The 19,107-nt window shown below is 37.0% G+C and overlaps 1 protein-coding gene across 1 annotated transcript in view; it reads left to right on the forward strand.

Annotated features, from left to right (window-relative positions):
* The first annotated feature begins 1,337 nt into the window (after positions 1 to 1,337).
* Positions 1,338 to 19,107, forward strand: part of LOC131159680 (ras-related protein RABF2a-like) — an 83,821-nt gene continuing 66,051 nt past the window's right edge. Inside the window, exons 1-3 of the mRNA XM_058114763.1 lie at positions 1,338 to 1,593; positions 4,309 to 4,386; positions 4,478 to 4,645. Coding sequence (XP_057970746.1) covers positions 1,555 to 1,593; positions 4,309 to 4,386; positions 4,478 to 4,645 — 285 coding nt within the window. The 5' untranslated portion in view covers positions 1,338 to 1,554. The remainder of the gene's footprint in view (positions 1,594 to 4,308; positions 4,387 to 4,477; positions 4,646 to 19,107) is intronic.

Consider the following 19,107-nt stretch of genomic DNA (forward strand, 5'->3'; position numbering starts at 1 on the left):
CTTAGTCAAGAAGCTTAATTTACATATTGCATGCATGTGACAAGCAAGTGTTTGGAGTACTACTGTAGTTTGTTTGTTTGTTTGTTTAATTAATTTCTTTCTTCAACTTTGTTAATCTATCTTCCATGGAACGTTATAAGCAACAACAACACCTTAACCCACAAGCTGTGCTTATGAGTATGAGGGCAATAATGGGAGTAGTAGTTTAATGGCGTGCAACTAGCATAGCAACAACAACAATAGTAGTATGGGCTCCCACGCCTGCCCATATTAAGATCTTGCACTACTACAATAATGGAGTTAGGTCCCCAACCATAGAGCAGATCCATGGATCACAACCAGATTGTGGTCATACGGTAAGATTGAAGGCAAACATGTGTTTTATTTGTTACTTACAATTACAAAAAAATTTTGCATGCTTGTGTTGGTAGACTGACTTATGAAAAGTTGGTTTTTCCTGCACAAATGGATTTTCAATAAGTTGGTAGGTCGTTTTATGTATGCATAATAAATTGACTTATGAAAAGTTAATTAATCCTTCATAAATTGACTTATGAAAAATCAGTTTGCTCCTTGATAAATTGTTTTTTCGTAAGTCAATAGCCTATTTTACGTAAACTACATGCATGCATATGCATAATAAATCAACTTATGAAAAGTTAATAAATCCTTCATAAACCAATTTATGAGAAGGCGGTGATCTCTTAATAAGCTGGCTAATGAAAAGTTGGTACGTTCTTCATAAATCAACTTTCATTAGTCAATTTCTTCTACTCCATTGATTGGAAAGTCGTTTAAGTTTTACCACATTTCTGTCTATAACTCATGTGCAATTGTGTTTTTTTGAATTAAAAATATTACTTTTATAAAAAAACTCCCAACCAATCACAATTTGTTATATTAAAGGCCAACTAAAATGTTGTGGGATTCATACCTAATAATAATTTTCATTTGTATGGGTCTAAATGTTAATGTGAGATATTATATTTGGCTGATTTCAAATCTTATATAGAGAAATTGGTCTTTCAAAGTGTTTCTCAATGAAGATAGGATAAATTGAAGATTCTCACTAAAAAAAAATTAATATAAAATTATATTAAAATTCGATAAAATTTAGGTAAATTCAAATTTAAGAATTAACATTTATATAAGGTGAATTTATTTTAAAATTTTTAAATTGTAATTACCTGAAACATAGGCGTTATAAAAAAAGGCACAAATTTTTTTTCTAGTAAAAAGTTGCGGTAGAAAATTTATGGAAAAAAAAAATAAAAATTGTGTTCGTGATTATTGTGTGTTTCTCTAGTATTTGTGCAAGTGCGAGTGCTGGTGCGCGTGAGAGAGAACATAAGAGAGAGAGAGGGAGGGAGGGAGGGAGGGAGAGAGAGAGAGAGAGAGAGAGAGAGAGAGAGGTTGGTTGGGGTTGATCCATCGCCATTGAGTTGCGTCAGTCCCTCCTCTCTGTCAACGGCAATCTGATAGAACTATCTAATTATTGTCAATATATAATTATATTTCGTTGTTTTTCTGATCGAAGTTCGAAGAATTGCCATCATGGCAACCAGCGGAAACAAGAACATCAATGCTAAATTGGTGGGTCTTCTCGTCTTTCCCTTTTTTTATTAGTTTGTTTTAATATTTTTTCTGAGGGTATCATCGTTCTTTGTGTTTCTTTTTTTTTTTTTCCCGAGTTTTGTGTGAGTATTGTGTGCGTGCGTGGTTGTTTGTATATATCTGCGAGTTCTAGTCTATGCTACCTTTATTTCTCAAGAGTTTCGTTTGATTGTGTATGCTTTTGATGTAAATTCTGATGTGGTTCTTCTTTATTTTTGTTTTAGAAAAAAAATTGTTTACATTACATTTTTCTACGCAGATTCTGGTTTGAGTTTGCTTTCGTTTTTAAGCATCAGTTCTTTTCTGGATTTTTGTTAATGTTTCCTATGCAATTTCTGACTTGGTTGCTTCAGTTTCTGAATAAATTCTGATATATATATATATATATATATATATATATATATATATCTGTGTGTATATTGTCGCGACATTTAATATTCTGACTTTCTAATGTTTTAGTATCATTTTTATTTAAATAATATTGAGATGTTCTTAATAAATTTGATTGGAAGTTTATTTGCTTTGGACGATGAGCTTAGTTTTAGGTGTTTCCCCCTTGATGGAGCTTCAATTGTCAGTTTTTCTTAAACTGGCATTTTCCCTGTTCACCTTTTGGGGTAGAGTTTTCTTTTTATTTTTCTTTTTCTTCACGGTAATTTACTTTTCTAGTTTATTTTGGAGCATGTGAAACTTCTTCGTTTTGACCACTTATGCCTTTTATGGGAAGATGTGATATTGTAATATTATTATTGACAAGATTTGAACTTTAACAGGTCTGGATCATAATCATCATTGGAAATTCATATAATTTGGACCTTGGATTTAATTTTTTCTCAAGAATGTAAAGTTGAGCTGGTTTCAACCTCTTCTTTTTTTTTGTGTAGTCTTTTGCTATCCTACTTATGTGTTGTTTGTCATTCTGAATGACACTATTATTTTTTTGTTCTTTCTATTGAAGTGTTTTGAAGGGGATGCCATTGGTAGGATGCGTCTTTAAATCTGTGCAATATATTGATAAACTACTTGTATATGACATTACTTTGTACCATGTGTTTGGGAGAGGCCTTGATTTGAGTTTGTGTGAATTTGGATAAAATGTAATTCAAAATTGTATTGAATTTTGTACAAATCCAAATCCAAGGCTCAAAATTCATGTTCCCAAACACATCTTTATGAGGTTTTCCTATGTTAGGACTTTTACCTGTTCTATTCATGCTAACATGCTTAAATAAATTTTATGCCATCATATTTTCTTATAGATGGAACTTGAGTCTAACTCGTGTGGTAAATAGCTTTTATGAGCTTTTAAAAAAGCTAAGGAATAGTTTAGTTTTGGAGAACATTTCCTATTTTCCAATTATTAGTTTTCCTAATAATTATTAAAAATTAGCTTATTTTTTAATTTTCAAAATTCGTATTAAAATGGTAGAAAGTGAAGAGTTTGTTTAAATGTGCAAAACAATTTTTCATTTTTTTATTTTAAGATTTTAAAATAATCAGAAAAAAAGACAACTTGTTTTCCAATTTTCCAAATTTTATGTAATATCATATTTGGAATCATGGATTTAGGGCTTGAATTTGGATTTGTGTCGATTTGGAAGAAATTCTATAATTAAACACAAATTGAAGTTCAAGATCCAAATCTCATGTTCCTATATGCAAAGTAAGAGATGGAAATTTAGAAAAATAATGAAAAGATGTTTTCCAACATTTTTATATAAATTTGGAAAATTGAAAAACAAGGTGGCATTTTTGTAATTATTGGAAAAATTAGAAATGAAAAGTAAAACTATTTTTTCACAAGCAAATAGTGCCAAAACCGTTTATTGTTATTCATTTTTTTCATACAAATGTTGTAAAAATGAAAAAATTAGTTGACTTTTTTGTAATTTGTTGGGAAACTAATATGGAAAATGAAACTGTTTTCCAAACTGGATTGACCCTAACTTTTTTGCTTTTTCTGGGGAGGTTTTAAGAGTTGTGGATTTGAAACTTTAATAGACACAATCTGGTTTTTCCTGGACTTTTTCTCAAATGATACAATTTTAACAGCACATTATTTACATTTCTAGCTCTAAGAGATCATTCTATTCATTCTGGTAATTTCAATATTTCAGTCTGTTTATTGCTTTTTTACCAAATACTAAGTCACCTTTACTATTCACAGTGACACCAAACAATTTTTTTACAACCATCCCAATCACCTCTTTCTCATCATCTCCTTTTTAAAAGCTCCTTTTCACTTCATCACATGATTTTTTCATGATTCCTTTTTAATTGTTTTGCATTGTGGTCTCTCTTTCTCTCTCTCAAAAACTCTATTTTACATCTATTTTGTTAGCCTCTATGGTTTGTTAACTGAATTCTTGCTTTTTTAGAAGCTAGAGTCCATGTTTGGAGTCGATAATGAATTAGTTTCATCTTGACCTAGATATGCATTATGCTATAATATTATTGAGGAGGACTCAATATGCCCGGCGGTCCACCCCTGCCAACCCCAACATATATTTCTGGGGAAAAAAAATCCAAAGAAATTACAGACGGTTATTATTATTATTCCAGTTGGATGTCCCTTGTGTCTCAGCCATCCCCGTTTTCTTAAATATGTTTTTTTTTTTTTTTTCCACTCAAGGTCAAATTTCTCTTAAATCATGCTTGTGGTTGATTTTTATTTTGTTTTATTTATTTCCCTAGGTGCTTCTTGGTGATGTTGGAGCTGGAAAATCTAGTCTAGTGCTGCGCTTTGTTAAAGGGCAGTTTGTTGAATTTCAGGTTGGTGCTGGTAGGGATACTGAAATTGCGTTCTAATCTTTTTTTTATCCTTTGTATTTTAGAGCTTCACTTTTGTTATGTAACACTGTAGGAATCAACCATAGGCGCTGCTTTTTTCTCACAAACTTTGGCTGTCAATGACGCAACTGTAAAATTTGAAATCTGGGATACAGCAGGTCAAGAGAGGTATCATAGCTTGGCTCCGATGTACTATAGGGGAGCTGCAGCTGCAATAGTTGTCTATGACATGACAAACCAAGTATGTGCAGACTTACAATACCTGCTCTTTCTTTACATTCCTATGTGTGGTGTTTGGGAAGCCCCATTATCAGTGCTTCAAATTTATGAAAGCTTAATAATGCATAATTATTTGAAAAAAAGCTGTGTAAGACAAGGAACTAAGACCTTTAGACTTATGAAGTCCTTAAGGCCAAAGGTCTAAACTTGTTTTTTTGTTTTTTTTTTAAATTTTGTTTTTTGTTTTTTTGTTTTTTTTGTTTAAATGCTCATATATTACATAGTAGCTGAAATGAGAGAAAAAAAAAAAAATAAAGACTTTTTTTAAGTGTAGGTATGCTGCATGCACTTATAATTCAACATTTATATTGGAAGAAGAGAATAAATCCAACTCATCCTTCTATTTGTTCTTTCCTGTCTTTTGTTCTATTATTATTGTTTAAGTTTTTGTTGTAACAAGAACTTGCAAATTATTCATCAGATTTACTTATTATAGGCCACATAAATCTCCTCACATTTTGATGGAGATCTTTGTTCTGATAGACCTTAAAAAATATTAAAATCAATAAATTACGCTTATAAAAATGAACTGTTTGAAGGATTGTTATTGTGTGAAGCTTCAAAATTATTATGGATTGAGTCTTGGCCATTGGAAACATTGACACATTTGCCTTCATGTCTGCACGTACGCTTTGTGTGTATTGCTGATCTTTTGGGTATATAAATGTGTTCCTTGGGTCTGGAATGTAACGACGTTTTCATGTATGTCGTCAAATGGCCCATAAGTTAAATTTTTCCAAGTAAAAAGCCATATGTTTCATCCTTGTATACATTAAATAATATTTTCATTGGGGAAAGAAAAAGAATTAACAACTAAGTGCCTGTTTCAACATTGTTTTGGTGAGGTGGCAGAGCAGAAGCCCACTACTTATTCACATTCTCTTTTTATAATCCTATTCCTAACAATTAACAACCAGTGACAATGCTTTAAATTCTATACTGTTACTGTAATCAATCATGTTAAGCTTCTACATCTATGATAACAATTTGTTATGGGCCCCAAGCTAGGGCACATAGGCAAATATCCATTTCTTGTGGTTTTAGTGACACCCAGTGCATGGTCACTTAAAATTTCTTCAACATCCTTTTGTCCAAGAAAATGAGCTTCTTCTTTGATGTTCCTTGGGTGATTGATCTGCGTAGTGTTAGGATTCCCAAATCAATTGGGATTTCTAATTAATGTGCTATGATTCCCAAATCAATTGGGATTTTATTTAATATGAGGATTATTTAATGTTTGTTAGGATTCCCAAATCAATTAGGATTCGAGGAGATCCCTATATGTGTGTAACCCCTATGGGGCTTTTTCATGGAAGCAACCAAGCAATAACATAATTCATAGCCTTTGGCTAATTTGGAAGCAGATCCCCTCAAAGCGATCAAACCCTATTTTCTTTTACCATTCCTTCTTTAAATTTACCCAATTTCTCTATGATAAAACCCTAGGGTCTTATCATTTAGTATCAAAGCTGACGTTCTTGTGGATGTTGTTAACCTGTTGACAAAAGCAAGTTCTTGGAATTCTTGATCTTTACTCATACTCAATGTCCTAAAAAAATTTAGCAGTCTCTAATGGAAGCTAGGCTAAAGGCTGAACTTAGCAATGTGTTCAAGTCTCAATTTGAAGAGATCAAGGCATTACTCTCTAAATTACTCATTACATCTTCCTGTAAAGAGAGAGAAGATGATGTCTCTACATCAGCTAATCGTAGGGAGCAGCCGAACATGCGTGAAGGAGGTTATCAAGGAGAGCTTGATCATGGTCCGTTTTCGTATGAAGGTGGATTTTCCTCAGTGGGATAATGATGATCCTACCGGTTGGGTTTCTAGTGCTGAAAAATACTTTTGCTTTCCTCAAACCCCAGTAACATCTAAAGTTGAGATTGCTTCTATTAATCTGGATGGCGATGCTATTTAATGTTATGATTGATTTGAAGCTCATTATGGAATGCCTTCACAGGAAGAATTTGTTTCTGGATTACTTGTCCGATTTGGGCCCATTGGATATGAGAATATCGATGGAGAGCTTGACTACATATTCCAAACTAGCATTGTCTTGAAGTATTAGACATGATTTAAGTGGCAATCAAACATGACTAAAAATTGGAATGAAAGCCAACTTGTTGGTACTTTTATTGATTGTCTCCTACCTAACATTCAACATGAGGTCAAAGTGCATCTGCCATGAATTATGATTGCAGCAATTTCTTTTGCACTGTTAGAAGAATTGTTGGGAGAAGAACAACGTTGATCTAACAAGACCATTAGCTAGCAAAATGTTAGCAACACTATCACACCACCTGCTCCTGGCAATCCTCTTGCCAAATGATTGACTCAGGAGGAACTTAAAGAGTGAATGACAAAAGGTTTGTGCTGGCATTGTGATGAAAAGTGGCATAGAGTGCACCGTTGCAAAAAAGGACGACTCTTGATGATTGAACCAGTGGAGGAGCCAAAAGAGGTTGAGGATGACCCCACTTATTTAGATCAGGAATATATGGAATCTGATGATAATGATGAATCTATCCCTTCTTCAGTTCATGCTTTAGCTGGTCATGTACTTGATACTATCTTAATTGATACAGGTAGTACTAATAATTTTATGGACATTGAAATTGCTAAACGACTAGTCAATCTTGTGGAGCAATGTGAAAAGTTTGATGTGAAGGTTGCAGATGGAAGGACCTTGATTGGTTAGAGCAAGTGTTTGAAGTTTAAACTTATGATGCAAAATCATGGGTTGTATATTGATTTCTTTTTGCTGCCACTAGAAGACTATGAAGTGGTTTTGGCTGTTGAATGGTTAAGGACTTAAGGTGATATAGCTTGGAATTTCTCTAAACTGATTATGAAGCTTGTTGTGAATGGCTAGAGAGTGACTTTTAAAAGCAAACGTTGTGGTAATGTCACTACAACTTCAAGCCATCATATGAAGAAGCTCCTTAAGAAGGAGTGACATGGTTACGTGGTACAACTTTGAGTATCAAGGGAGTTACAACATCAATCTGGATAGGATGAAGGGCTAGACTCTCTTATTTCATAATTTTCTGACCTATTTGCGAAGCCACAGGGATTGCCATCTTAGAGAACACATGATCACCGCATTCCTCTAGTGCTAGATCATTTAGGTCATTTGTGAACTATACTCACTACTATTCATGAGCATCATTTGTTTGTCAAGAAATCTAAATGCAATTTTGCTCGATTGCATGTAGAATACCTTGGGTGTATTGTTTCTCAAGAAGGTGTTTCAGTTGACCCATCTAAAATACAAGTGATGATAGATTGGCCTATTCCACAAATAATAAAAATGTTGCAAGGATTTTTGGGGTTGACTGGTTACTACCTCAAGTTTGTGAAGGATTATGGAACGATTAGCGTTCCATTGACCGCTTTACTGAAAAAGGATGCATTCAAACGGAGTGAGGAAGCTGAACAAGCCTTTGTCAAGTTTAAGCATGCAATGTCTACCACACCAGTTCTTGCCTTGCCAGATTTCAACAAGGTGTTCATCATTGAGTTTGATGCATCAAGAGTTGGCATTGGTGCAGTTTTAATGCAAGATAGACGCCCTGACAGCCCCGTTGCTTTTACCAGTAAGGTTTTTTGTCCATCCCACATTGGCATGTCTGACAAAGAGATGCTAGCCATTGTGTATGCAGCTACAAAGTGGAGAGATTCTTGGAGTTTATTGCTGCTTAGCCTTGAGGACGAGGCTGATTTGAATGAGGTGGGAATGTTACGATTCTCAAATCAATTAGGATTTCTAATTATTGTGTTATGATTCCCCAATCAATTGGGATTCTATTTAATGTTAGGATTATTTTATTTTTGTTAGTATTCTTAAATCAATTAGGATTTGAGGGGATATTTTACATTCCCGATAGGAGTAAGTTTCTTTACCCTATATATATGTGTAACCCTTACGGGACTTTTCCATGGAAGCAATCAAGCACTATCATAAATTCATAGCCTTGGCTACTTTGGAAGCAAATCCCCTTGAAGTGATAAGACCCTGGGTGTTTATCGTGGAGAAAATGGGAAATTTAAAGAAGGGAAAATAATAAGAGAAAATAGGGTTTGATCGCTTCAAGGGAATTTGCCTCCAAATTAGCCGAAGGCTATGAATTATGTTATTGCTTGATTGCTTCTATGGAAAAGCCCTGTAGGGGTTACACATATATATAGGGTAGTGAAACTTAGTCCTATTAGGAATGTGAAATATCCTCTCGAATCCTAATTGATTTGGGAATCCTAACAAACATTAAATAATCCTAACAATAAATAGAGTCCCAATTGATTTGGGAATCCTAACAAATAGTTTGTGCAATATTGTTATTTTCTCATTATAGACCAGCTGAGAGGACCCAACACAAAAGGTCTGATAGAAATTAGTCCCCAATTGCACCTTGAATCATTTGAAGGTTAAATTAATTTCTAAGAAATCATCCCCCATTTGACAATTTTGGCTTCGAATTCTCAAAGCCTCCTCTTATCTTTCCTTAACAGCTCAACGTCAGTGATGACTTCTCAGCCTTTGACTTCCCTCCTAACCTCTAGTTGCCAACTTACTAGAAATCGTAGTGACGATATTGGCTTTGAATGGTTGAAGTCTTCTCTCTTCTTTCCTCAACGGCTCAACGTGAGTGATGATTCGAAGTGTTCATCGACATTCAAAGGGTCGAAGACTTTGCCGAAGGGCTGAAGCCAAATTCTCTCTCCCTCTCAAGCGTATGTAATATGGAAGCTATGGTTTTGCGAAAAGTTTATCTCTCACTTCTTGCGAAATAATTCTCTCTCCCTCTCGAGTGTACGGGCGATATAGAGTCTTATGCAGTAGGCCATGCTGAATCAATCAATTCAAATTGAAGGAAAATCCTTCAATCTGCATTTGGATAAGGTCGGGGAGTTCTCTTCTTTGCTTGTGGTCAAGAACAACGTGGTGCGCAATAGATGGGTTAGGTTTTCTAAAGAGGCAGTGTCTTGGGTTTGCTGATGAGTTATCAGTGTTTGGCCAGATGGAAAGGGGGTACCAGAGTTTCCATAAGGGCATCATGCTGTACTGGATGTCGATTAGGTGGACGGAGGCGGGAAAGTTTATGGAGTTAGGGTTGGGATGGAAAGGAAAGAATTTCAGTGTTCATTCCTGGCAGCGTAAAGGGCGAGGTTTGTTGAAACTTTGTAAATTATTTTTGTGAGATTGCGAAGGTATTTCAGAAGGAATCTGAAGCTGTTGTTGCAGATGACCCTTCATGTCCCCGTTTGTGGAGTCAGGTGGTGCTGGAAGCTAAAAAGGGCGTTGGTGTGGGTCGTGGTAGCCAATATTACTCTGGGAATCCAGGTATGGTGGGTGGGAGAGAGGATCAGTGTTGCAGATGTGGAGGTGTGATGCAGTTGAAGGAACCTGAGTTTTTGTAGTCAGGACCCATTGCAGAATGACCAGAATTGTTAGACCACAATAGCAAGGAAGCTAGGGTTTTGGCAGGAGTAATGATCTTCTCAGATGCAGTTAGGGCTGCCTTGGGGGAGGAGATTGCAAAGATGAAAGGGTTGGGTGGTATTTTTCTGGTTCTGGACCTTGCCCAAATAATAGAAAAAGGAGGCATGCCCATTTTTAATAAATTGGGCCAATTATTGATCGGACTCAAGTTTTAGGAAAGTCTGAAGTGGGCTCAAAGGGAGGATTGATCCTTTGGGCTTCATGCAGATGGACCAAGGTGGTAGTCAAGCTTATGGATTGGATGATAGTGATCCAGGTACTTCCTTGCTGGAAACCAAAAATAGGCAGGTGCAAAATTCTGTCCTTAGATCCCAGAAGCCAAGAATTGGGAAGGAGGACACTGTTCCTTTTGGTAGTACTTTACATTCCCAGTCTATAGATTCCTAAGATATTAGTCAAATTGAACAAACTCAAATTAACAGTAGAGAAGATTTGAAACAAGATTGCGGTGATAAAAATGCAACAAGTTTAGAAGAGGGATTAGAAAGTGATGTGGAAAAGAGTTAATAATTAGAAGTTGCTTTTGGGGGAAAGGAAGTTTGTTGGTTTTTGTCTTAATTATAACAAATTTGAGGGAAACAAGGTTTGTGCTCATTAGAGGGCGGCTTGTATAGGTGCTGAAATGAGGAAGGTGTTTGAAGATAAGATAGAAACATCTAGTGAGTCAGTAGCAGAGTTATTAAAGAGAGATTCTAAAGGGGAGCTTAGTATAGTGGAAGATTTGGATGCTAAGAAGGAGGCTGGGTATAGTTAAGGGGTAAGTAAAGAAAAAGAGGGAAAAAAAATGCGGGGACTTCTCAGATTCAGAAAGTGATGATATTAGTGAGTTTGAATGTGGTGGGGGGGGGGGGGGTAACTGGATGAGATTCGAGAACAATATGGGTATGTTTCGGGTTCTTTTGAAGAGCTTGGGGATTATCTTTTGTCCATCAAACCTGTTGGAAGGATTTGGAGGGAGTTTCTATCTTTGATAACGATGGTCTGGTTAACAATTTACAGCAAAGGGATGGAATTTTGCTTATGCCTATGGAGGAGGCTCCTAAGAAGGACCTAGAAGCACAATATCTTATGGATAAAATGGGCTTAAAGTTAGCTGATTTTGGACGAAATGAATTGCGCATGGATGGTGGCAAAGCTGCAAAAGTCAAAAGTTGAAGGGACAAAGGGAATTAGTGAAATTGAAGAGCTTAGCAAATTATGATGGAAAGGGTTTCCTTAATTAACATATTGTCTAGTGTTATATGTTAAGGGGCTGACTAGTGTTTTTTGTTTTTTTTTTCTTCTTTTTCTTGGGGGGTTTTCTTGTTTTATTTGGTGGAGTCCTTGTCCCTGCACATTGTATCTTCCTTTCTTTCTATCTAATACAGCTTCTTTTTATATATGTTAAAAAAAAATAATCTATGCAGTCTACAAAGACTTCAAGACTGGAGAGTGTTCGGTTTGATTTGGATTGCGGTGTAAGTATGGGGTTTGGGTACAATGCTATGCGCAGTTTGACTTTATGCTCATATTATGCTTTGCTAGCTATAATTTTCCAATAAGGAATCTTCTGATCCTCTTAACTATACTAAACTTCTGTGGCGCATTTAAAAATGAGCTGTAACTGCTGGGTGGAGTGTGTCAATAGAAGGTTTTTTTAAGTTCCGACTGGTTGGCAATGGTGATCTGTTCCTTTGCATCCTAAGTGGAGAAGGTAGTTGTTATTTCTATTTTTTGCAGTGGATGAGAGACAGGTAAGGTGGTTGGCCTCTCAAATGGAGAAGTTCTGGTTCTGGAAAGGGAGAATCCCTAGGTAAGAGTTTTTTTCAATCGCCAAATTATAGTGTACAGATGCATCTTGTGACTAAGAATCAGGGACTTCAGTGGTTGTTCTCGATTCTATGCAGGGTGTTCTACAAAAGATCATAATTTCTGTTGAAAAGAAGCAGTTGAATAGTAGAAAATGGTTAAGGTTCTTGCTGAACTTGTTTTTAGTAAGATGCTTGCTGGGATTGCCAGTGAAGATCGTGTTCATATGTAGGGATTGTGGTTCTCATAACATTGACATAGTTGGGGAAAGCATTTTGAGACCCCCTAAACTGTTGAACAGGATATGAGGGATGGAGGGACAGGGCAGAGCATTTTTTTGGAAGATTGGGAGCGTCAATGAGGCCTAGAATTGTTGAATTTTTTAAGAAAAGCAATGAACCAGTGCCGCGCTGGTGGTTTTCTGGCCATTTGGACGAGATGTGAGTGGGAAAGGCAGGGAGGTTCCTGGTTTGAAGAGGGAAATAATTTTGGTTGTTACCCTTGGCACAATAACATATGCATTTTTCATCTGCTTTGCAACTCAAGTTTGAATGCCTGCAGCCTTCAAGTGCGGGGTGGACATTAGTTATAACAAAATTTGGGCCTAATGGATTTATTAGTTGTGTGGTCAGGCCCATTATTAACACTTTAATGACTTAAATCAGGTTAGGCTGGAGACAATTTGGCTGCCTTCTAAATGTGTTTGTTCCCAGACAGGAGGTTCTTCTCCTCACAGGCCTGTGGGGGAGCACGATTGTTGTCTTATTCTGCCTTTACTATGATGAATGAGGCACCATACCAGATTTCAGATTCATCGAAATGCTTGCTTGACGGGGGACCGCAGTGAGCCTTGTAGAGGTTCTCTATGTGGTGGAGACATTGGTGCAGTTGGCAATCAATGAATGAAGGCAGAGGTTGGTGTAGGATGTACTGTCTAAACTCAAAGGGTAAGAAATAACAGAATATAGTATAAGATTGTATTGAGTTTCTTCCAAATCCACACAATCCAAATCCAAGCCCAAAATTGATGCTACCTTAGTACCTTATATAATTTTTGGAAAATTGAAAAACAAGTTGTGTTTTTTGTAATTATTTTGAAATCTAGAAATAAAAAATGAAAACCATTTTGCACAACTAAACTAAACCTTAATTTTCTTCCTTTTTAATATGAATCTTGGAAAACTAAAAAGTAAGTTGGATTTTTTTTTCTTTGGAAAACTAAAAATGGAAAATGAAAACTATTTACCACAACTAAACGGGTCCTACATTTCCTAAATTTCTTGAATGATGCATGGGGCTTCCTGGTTGGGTCCTTTCTACATAAGGCTACTGCTGCCATGATTCTCCTCGACTATGAAAAAGTTTGGTTTTGAATGTGGATTAATAGGACTGGGTGTACAGGAGTAACACAAAATCTACACTCAAAGGAGGCTTTCACATCAGAGATGAGTAGCAACACAACTTATCATGAACTAAACCAATCTTGATGGCTGTTGCTGATGGAATTCTCGCAACTTGTGCCCATTGTAAATGATGTAATGCTGAAATTGTCATGGCTTTCACCAACACATCACAAGCATGCAAATCACAAACATAGGAACAAACTAGAATAGAATCTCACCAAGCATGAAGTCTGCATCAACATAGGAAGAAAATGATTTTAAATCTAGTTCAGTAACCCATCATTGGCATCCTTTGAGCCTAAAATGGCTGTACACTGAGCTGTTCATTAACATGATGAGAAATAATCATATCGATTGAGCACTGGGATCAACAAAATCATGCATGGGCTGATGAACTCCTTATATGTACTTGTGCTGGCGCGAACATGATGGAAGATTTCATTTAGTTTAAGAGATGGTCTCAGGCAAGATTTCATTGACTCCTGATGGATAATTGTGCGGACAGAGTAGCGGAGGACTCATACCACCGCTTAGGCCACCCATTTGGCAAGCCTATCTTAGGTGTTGTTAAGAATTGAGTGTTAAATTTGGAAACTATGTTTTAATAACTTTTAGTTATTTAGGGACTGTTATGTGTATGCGTGCGTTCTATGTTTGGTTGCGCAATTTGAATTGAATCAGAGAATTCCCCTCCTTTCTCTCTCTCTCTCTCTCTCTCCTCTATGTCTACTGCTTTCTCTTCTTCTTTCTTCTCGTTCTTCCTCTCTTCTTCCTTTCCTCTTCTTCTGTCTCTTTTTTTGTTGTTCCCTGCTGTGTAATTGAGAAGGATTCCTATTCCTTACTCTCGCCATAGTAATGCATTTTTACCATTCTATTTCATGTTGGATGGAATAACCCAAGCTTTCACACGAGTAAATTTTTTGTAATTTATTATCTTCCTATTCAATTTTTATTATGTTTCCATCCCATTCATTCTATCCCTAGGAATAGATATTCCACGAACTAAATGTAGCCTAAAAGTTTAGCACATATCACAGCAAAGTCAATCCACTGTGGATGTTTCCTATTGCAACAGTCATTGTTGAAGCCCAGGGCACTCTGACCTGAGTTCTCATAGTCATTGCAGCACTTAGAGAATCTCAGGGAAGGAATTGAATTTGCCAAGCCATTGTAAAGGAGTTGCACCAGCAATCAGACTTCAAATTTGAACTTGAAAGCCCATGGCCAAAACCAGTAGCACTGCCGCCACCTGCAAGTGGATGTGCCTCCACGTGACACTCTGGTGTTGGCCAACTGCTTCCAGTCAGTTATCTCCTCATTCCCAAACTTTTTTGGTCACACCTCTACTGCTCATTGTGATCCCAATCTACCATTGTTTTGAACACAGTTTCCGGAATGCTTGGTGGAAGCAACAGGCCTCACACACTAACTTTGTATGTGTGACTTGGTCAAACCTTCTCCAACTATTTCCCGAATGTCATATTTTGACCAAAAACACTAGCTTTTCACTCTTTTTCAAGTTCTTTGATATGCACCATGAGAAGTTGGACTGCCTGTGCAAGGAGAAATCAATTCTTCCAACATCAAGATTTATATTTATTGTGATATTTTAAGATTCTATAAATAGAATAGTGATATTTTGAGGTTTTCTTGCAAGACATTGAAGAAATTTTGCCTGAAATTCTGAGTTTCTGCAAGATGGTTTTACTATGCCTTTCTTTCAGGATAGTTGAGAGACCTTCAAAGGAGACCTCCTCAAAGTTTTTCTTGAATTCTTTCACAATGGAGTGGTAGGGAGGAGTTTGAATTCCACTTTTATTACCTTTTTCCCCAAAAAAGATGGTGCAGTTAAAGTCAAGGACTTTAGACCTATTAGCTTGGTAATGAGTGCCTATAAGATTTTGAGGTGTTATCTAAGGGTTGGCTACTGTTCTGGAGGACACTATCTCTCTTAGACTAAGAACCTTTATAGGTAGCAGATAGATCCTAGATGCTGCCTTGATAGCTAATGAGGGGGTTGAAGTTGCTGTTAAAAGGAATAAGAGGGGTCTTGTGTTGAAATTGGATTTTGAGAAAGCTTATGATAGGGTGAGCTGGAGCTTCTTGGACACTATAATGGCCAGAAAAGGTTTCGGCCTGAGGTGGAGGAAATAGAATAGAGGATGTCCATCTTCTGTGGTCTTTTCTGTCTTAGTAAACAGCGAAGCCAAGTCTTGATTTCGTGCGTCCAGGGGTCTAAGACAGGGAGATCCTCTTTCTCCCTTTATGTTTACTGTCGTGGTTGACATCTTGGGTAGGATGATAGAGAGGTGTAGATAGAGGGTTGGTGGTGGGGATTATGGTAGGTTATGAGAATTGCATCATTTCTCATCTTCAGTTTGATAGTATTCTCTTCCTATCAGCTGCTTCTCTAGTTTGTTGACTATCATATATGTGTTTGAGAAAGTGTCCAGGCTGGAAATTAATTTCTGTTAGAGTGGTCTGGTGGGTCTGGATATTAATGTGGATCCTTTTGCTAGACTAGCTGGTTGTGCCACTTTGATTTCGTCTACTTATTTAGGTGTCCCCCTAGGCGGTAATCCCAATGTAAACTCTTTGTGGGATCCTGTTTTTGAGAGAGTGGCTAGGAAATAGGATGGGAGGAAAGGAGTGTTGTCCACTTTAGGGGGTCGTATTACCCTTATCCACGTTTGTCTATCTTCCATCCCTTTGTATTACCTTTCTCTTTTTAGAATCCCTATAAGGTTGGCACCTGAGGCTTGAGAAATTAATGAGGAATTTCTTATGGTCGAGCAGGAGAGAGGGTAGTAGAGATCATCTTGTAGGTTGGAAGACTGTTTGTAGGGAGGCTTGGTGTCCAAAAACATGTCTATGGTAGGGAAATGGTCATGGCCCTTTCCTTTAGAGCCTAATTCTCTTTGGCATAAGGAAATTTGCTGTAAATTTGGGCTACAAAATGGGTGGGATTCTAAAGTGGGAACTAACACTACTTATTTGAGTCCTTGGAAGTTTGTATCTCCTTCCTTCCCAAAGTCCATTATACAGTGGGTAATTGGGTGGGGAAGATTTCTATGGCTAGTACTTCCCTCGTCTTTTTTGTTTATCGGATCTTTATGACATCTCAATTTCTGCTTTTCTTTTTTTGCAAGAAGATGGCCATTCTCGGAACTTTCATTTTGGCAGAAATCTAAATGAGAGAGAATTAATGAAATGGTTATTTTGATCGGGTGACTCAATTCTTTTCATGTTCATTTGGGGAGTGATAATAGGGTTTGGAGTTTAGATCCTTCTGGGGAATTCTCTTGTAAATGTTTTTTCACCCACTTGACTTGTGATTCTACTGTGGATCCTTTTGCTTTGTATCCTTTGATTTGGAAAGCTAAAGCTCCCTAAAAAATAAAAGCTTTTATTTGGACTGTGATACTTGAAAGAGTTAATACCAATGATTTTCTTCAGAAGAGAAGACCTAATAAGACCCTGTCCCTTGACATTTGTGTCCTTAGTGTGAGCAGTGAAGAGACTTGTGCACATTTTTTTTTTCATTGCCCTTTCATGTTGGCTATTTGGAATATGTTATTTGGTATATTTGGTGAAAATTGGGTCTGTCCATACACTTTGAAGGCCTTTTATACATGACTTTTAGGGGTTTGGGAAAATGAAAGGATAGGAAAGCTCTATGGCATTATATTGTTATGGCTATTATTTGATGTGTTTGTTTGGGACGGAGTGCTAGAATTTTCAAAGGTGTGGCTATTGCTAACAATTTGCTTTGGAGTAGGGTGGTATATCTTGCATCGTTGTGGGTGTTGGCAAATGGTTCTTTTGTCATGTTTCTCTGGGAGACTTGCAGCAGGTTTGTTTGGCCCTGTTACATTGAGTTTGGTTCTCTGTTTGGGTTGCATTCTTTGTAACTAGTTTCTATTGATGTAAAGGGAGGATTTCTTATTCTCCCTGTCTTTTCTTTTTCCTTTTCCTTTCTCTTTCTAATTTTCTGATGTAAAAGCTTCTCTCTTTTAAAACAATTCTTTGTTATACAAAAAAAAGGGTAAACATCTGATAAATTGCGGGAACAACTGAGTGAGATTGCAAGGCGGTCGTCAGGGTAAAATTCACTCATTGTGTTTGTTTAGTGTTTATGTGATTTATTGCTAGACTCCAAGTTTCTTGTTTGAAAAAAAATACAGAAAAGATGTTGCTGTTGTCCCTTTTCAGATCAGTGCCTTTGATTGTTTGTTTGCATCCTTGTTATTGCTGTGTTTAGAAACTTTATCCATTTGTTGTTGCATATGTAGAACTGTGACAGGTCATTTTAGATTAAGTTCATTAACTCTATTAAAGGGTGCTGTCTATGGCATTACTTTTTCCTTTGAATAGAGTTGGATTCCTCAATGCTCTTTGGGCTTTTCTTCCGGTTATGTCGAAGGGGTACGGCTCTATTTTTTTTGATTGGCGAAAAGAGAATTCATTAAAAGGGCACCAAAGGGGTGCCACCAATTTACAAACAAGAAAACAGAGAGAGAAAAAAAGCGAAAGAGATCTATCAACAGTGAGACAGTGTATCCAAGAGATCAAAAATTGAATGTCCGGCATGTTCTGTTTATTAAACCAGGAAGAAAGCGTAGAAAGCCATTCATCCTTGAGGACTGTGGAGAAGTAGAAGTTCCTTCACCAGCTCAAGCATTTCTCTCTCCACATAATCCAAAAAGATGGTGATAGGGATCAAGGACCAGGCTTTTTCCCTCTCTATTTGCAGAAAAACCTTTCCAAGCCCAGATTTTCTTCCTGCAGATTCAGAAATGACCCAGTGCTGTTTTCAAAGATTAGTAGTCAGATTCTAAAAAATTCTCGTCCTGGGGCAGTGGAGCAGAAGGTAGTCAACATTTCTGCATCAACTTTGAAAAGAAGGCATCTGTTAACCTAAGTGGAACTCCTTCTCTGAATATTATCAAGAGTGAGAATCTTCCTCAGAGTTGCCTCCTAAGCCAAAAAAGCAACTTCGGTTGGTGCAAGAGTTTTCCAAATTGCTTTCCAAGGGGAAATCAAGTCAATGCTGTTCAGCTGCTTGTAGAAGGACCTGGCCCTGAAGTAATTATTTTTATGAGTTGTCAAAATGGCCCATCTGGATTGGTCCTATTGGGGATATTTCTATGAAGACATCCATTAAAATCAGCAAAAAAAATCAAGCTCCCAGTCATTACCATTTTGAACAAAAGAGATGTTCTAGGCACCTCATTGAGGGAATGGCCCACATATAGACTCATCACAGCATCTTTGTTACAGGCAAGATTGAAGATTGCAGGAAAATGAGACCTCAGAGGAGAAGGGTTGTACCAGTTGTCTTGCGGAAAGAAGGTGTTGCTCCCATTCCAACTTGGAAGTGGATGAGATTTAAGAAATCCTCCCACCCATTCCCAACACTGGCCCCATAGGATAACCTTGGCTCATTAGGAATCTCCCCATTTTGAATTGAGGCCATACTTTAAAGCAATGATCTTTCTCCAAATTAACTCCTGGTTCTCGCATCTGAACATCCGCTTACTTGGAAGGGTCTTGTTGAGGAGAGTGAGATTTGAAACCCAGACCAACTCTTGGGATTGGTTGCCGGACTGCATCCCATTCAACTAAATCTAACTTAAAGGCCTCCCTGTATTTCCCCAAAATATACTCTTTTGGCCATAGAACAAGGAATAGGGAAGAGGGACATGGAGTAAACTGGGAGGTTGGAGGATGCTT

The sequence above is a fragment of the Malania oleifera genome, chromosome 7, assembly GCF_029873635.1.
Source record: "Malania oleifera isolate guangnan ecotype guangnan chromosome 7, ASM2987363v1, whole genome shotgun sequence".
In the NCBI taxonomy this organism is placed as follows: domain Eukaryota; kingdom Viridiplantae; phylum Streptophyta; class Magnoliopsida; order Santalales; family Ximeniaceae; genus Malania; species Malania oleifera.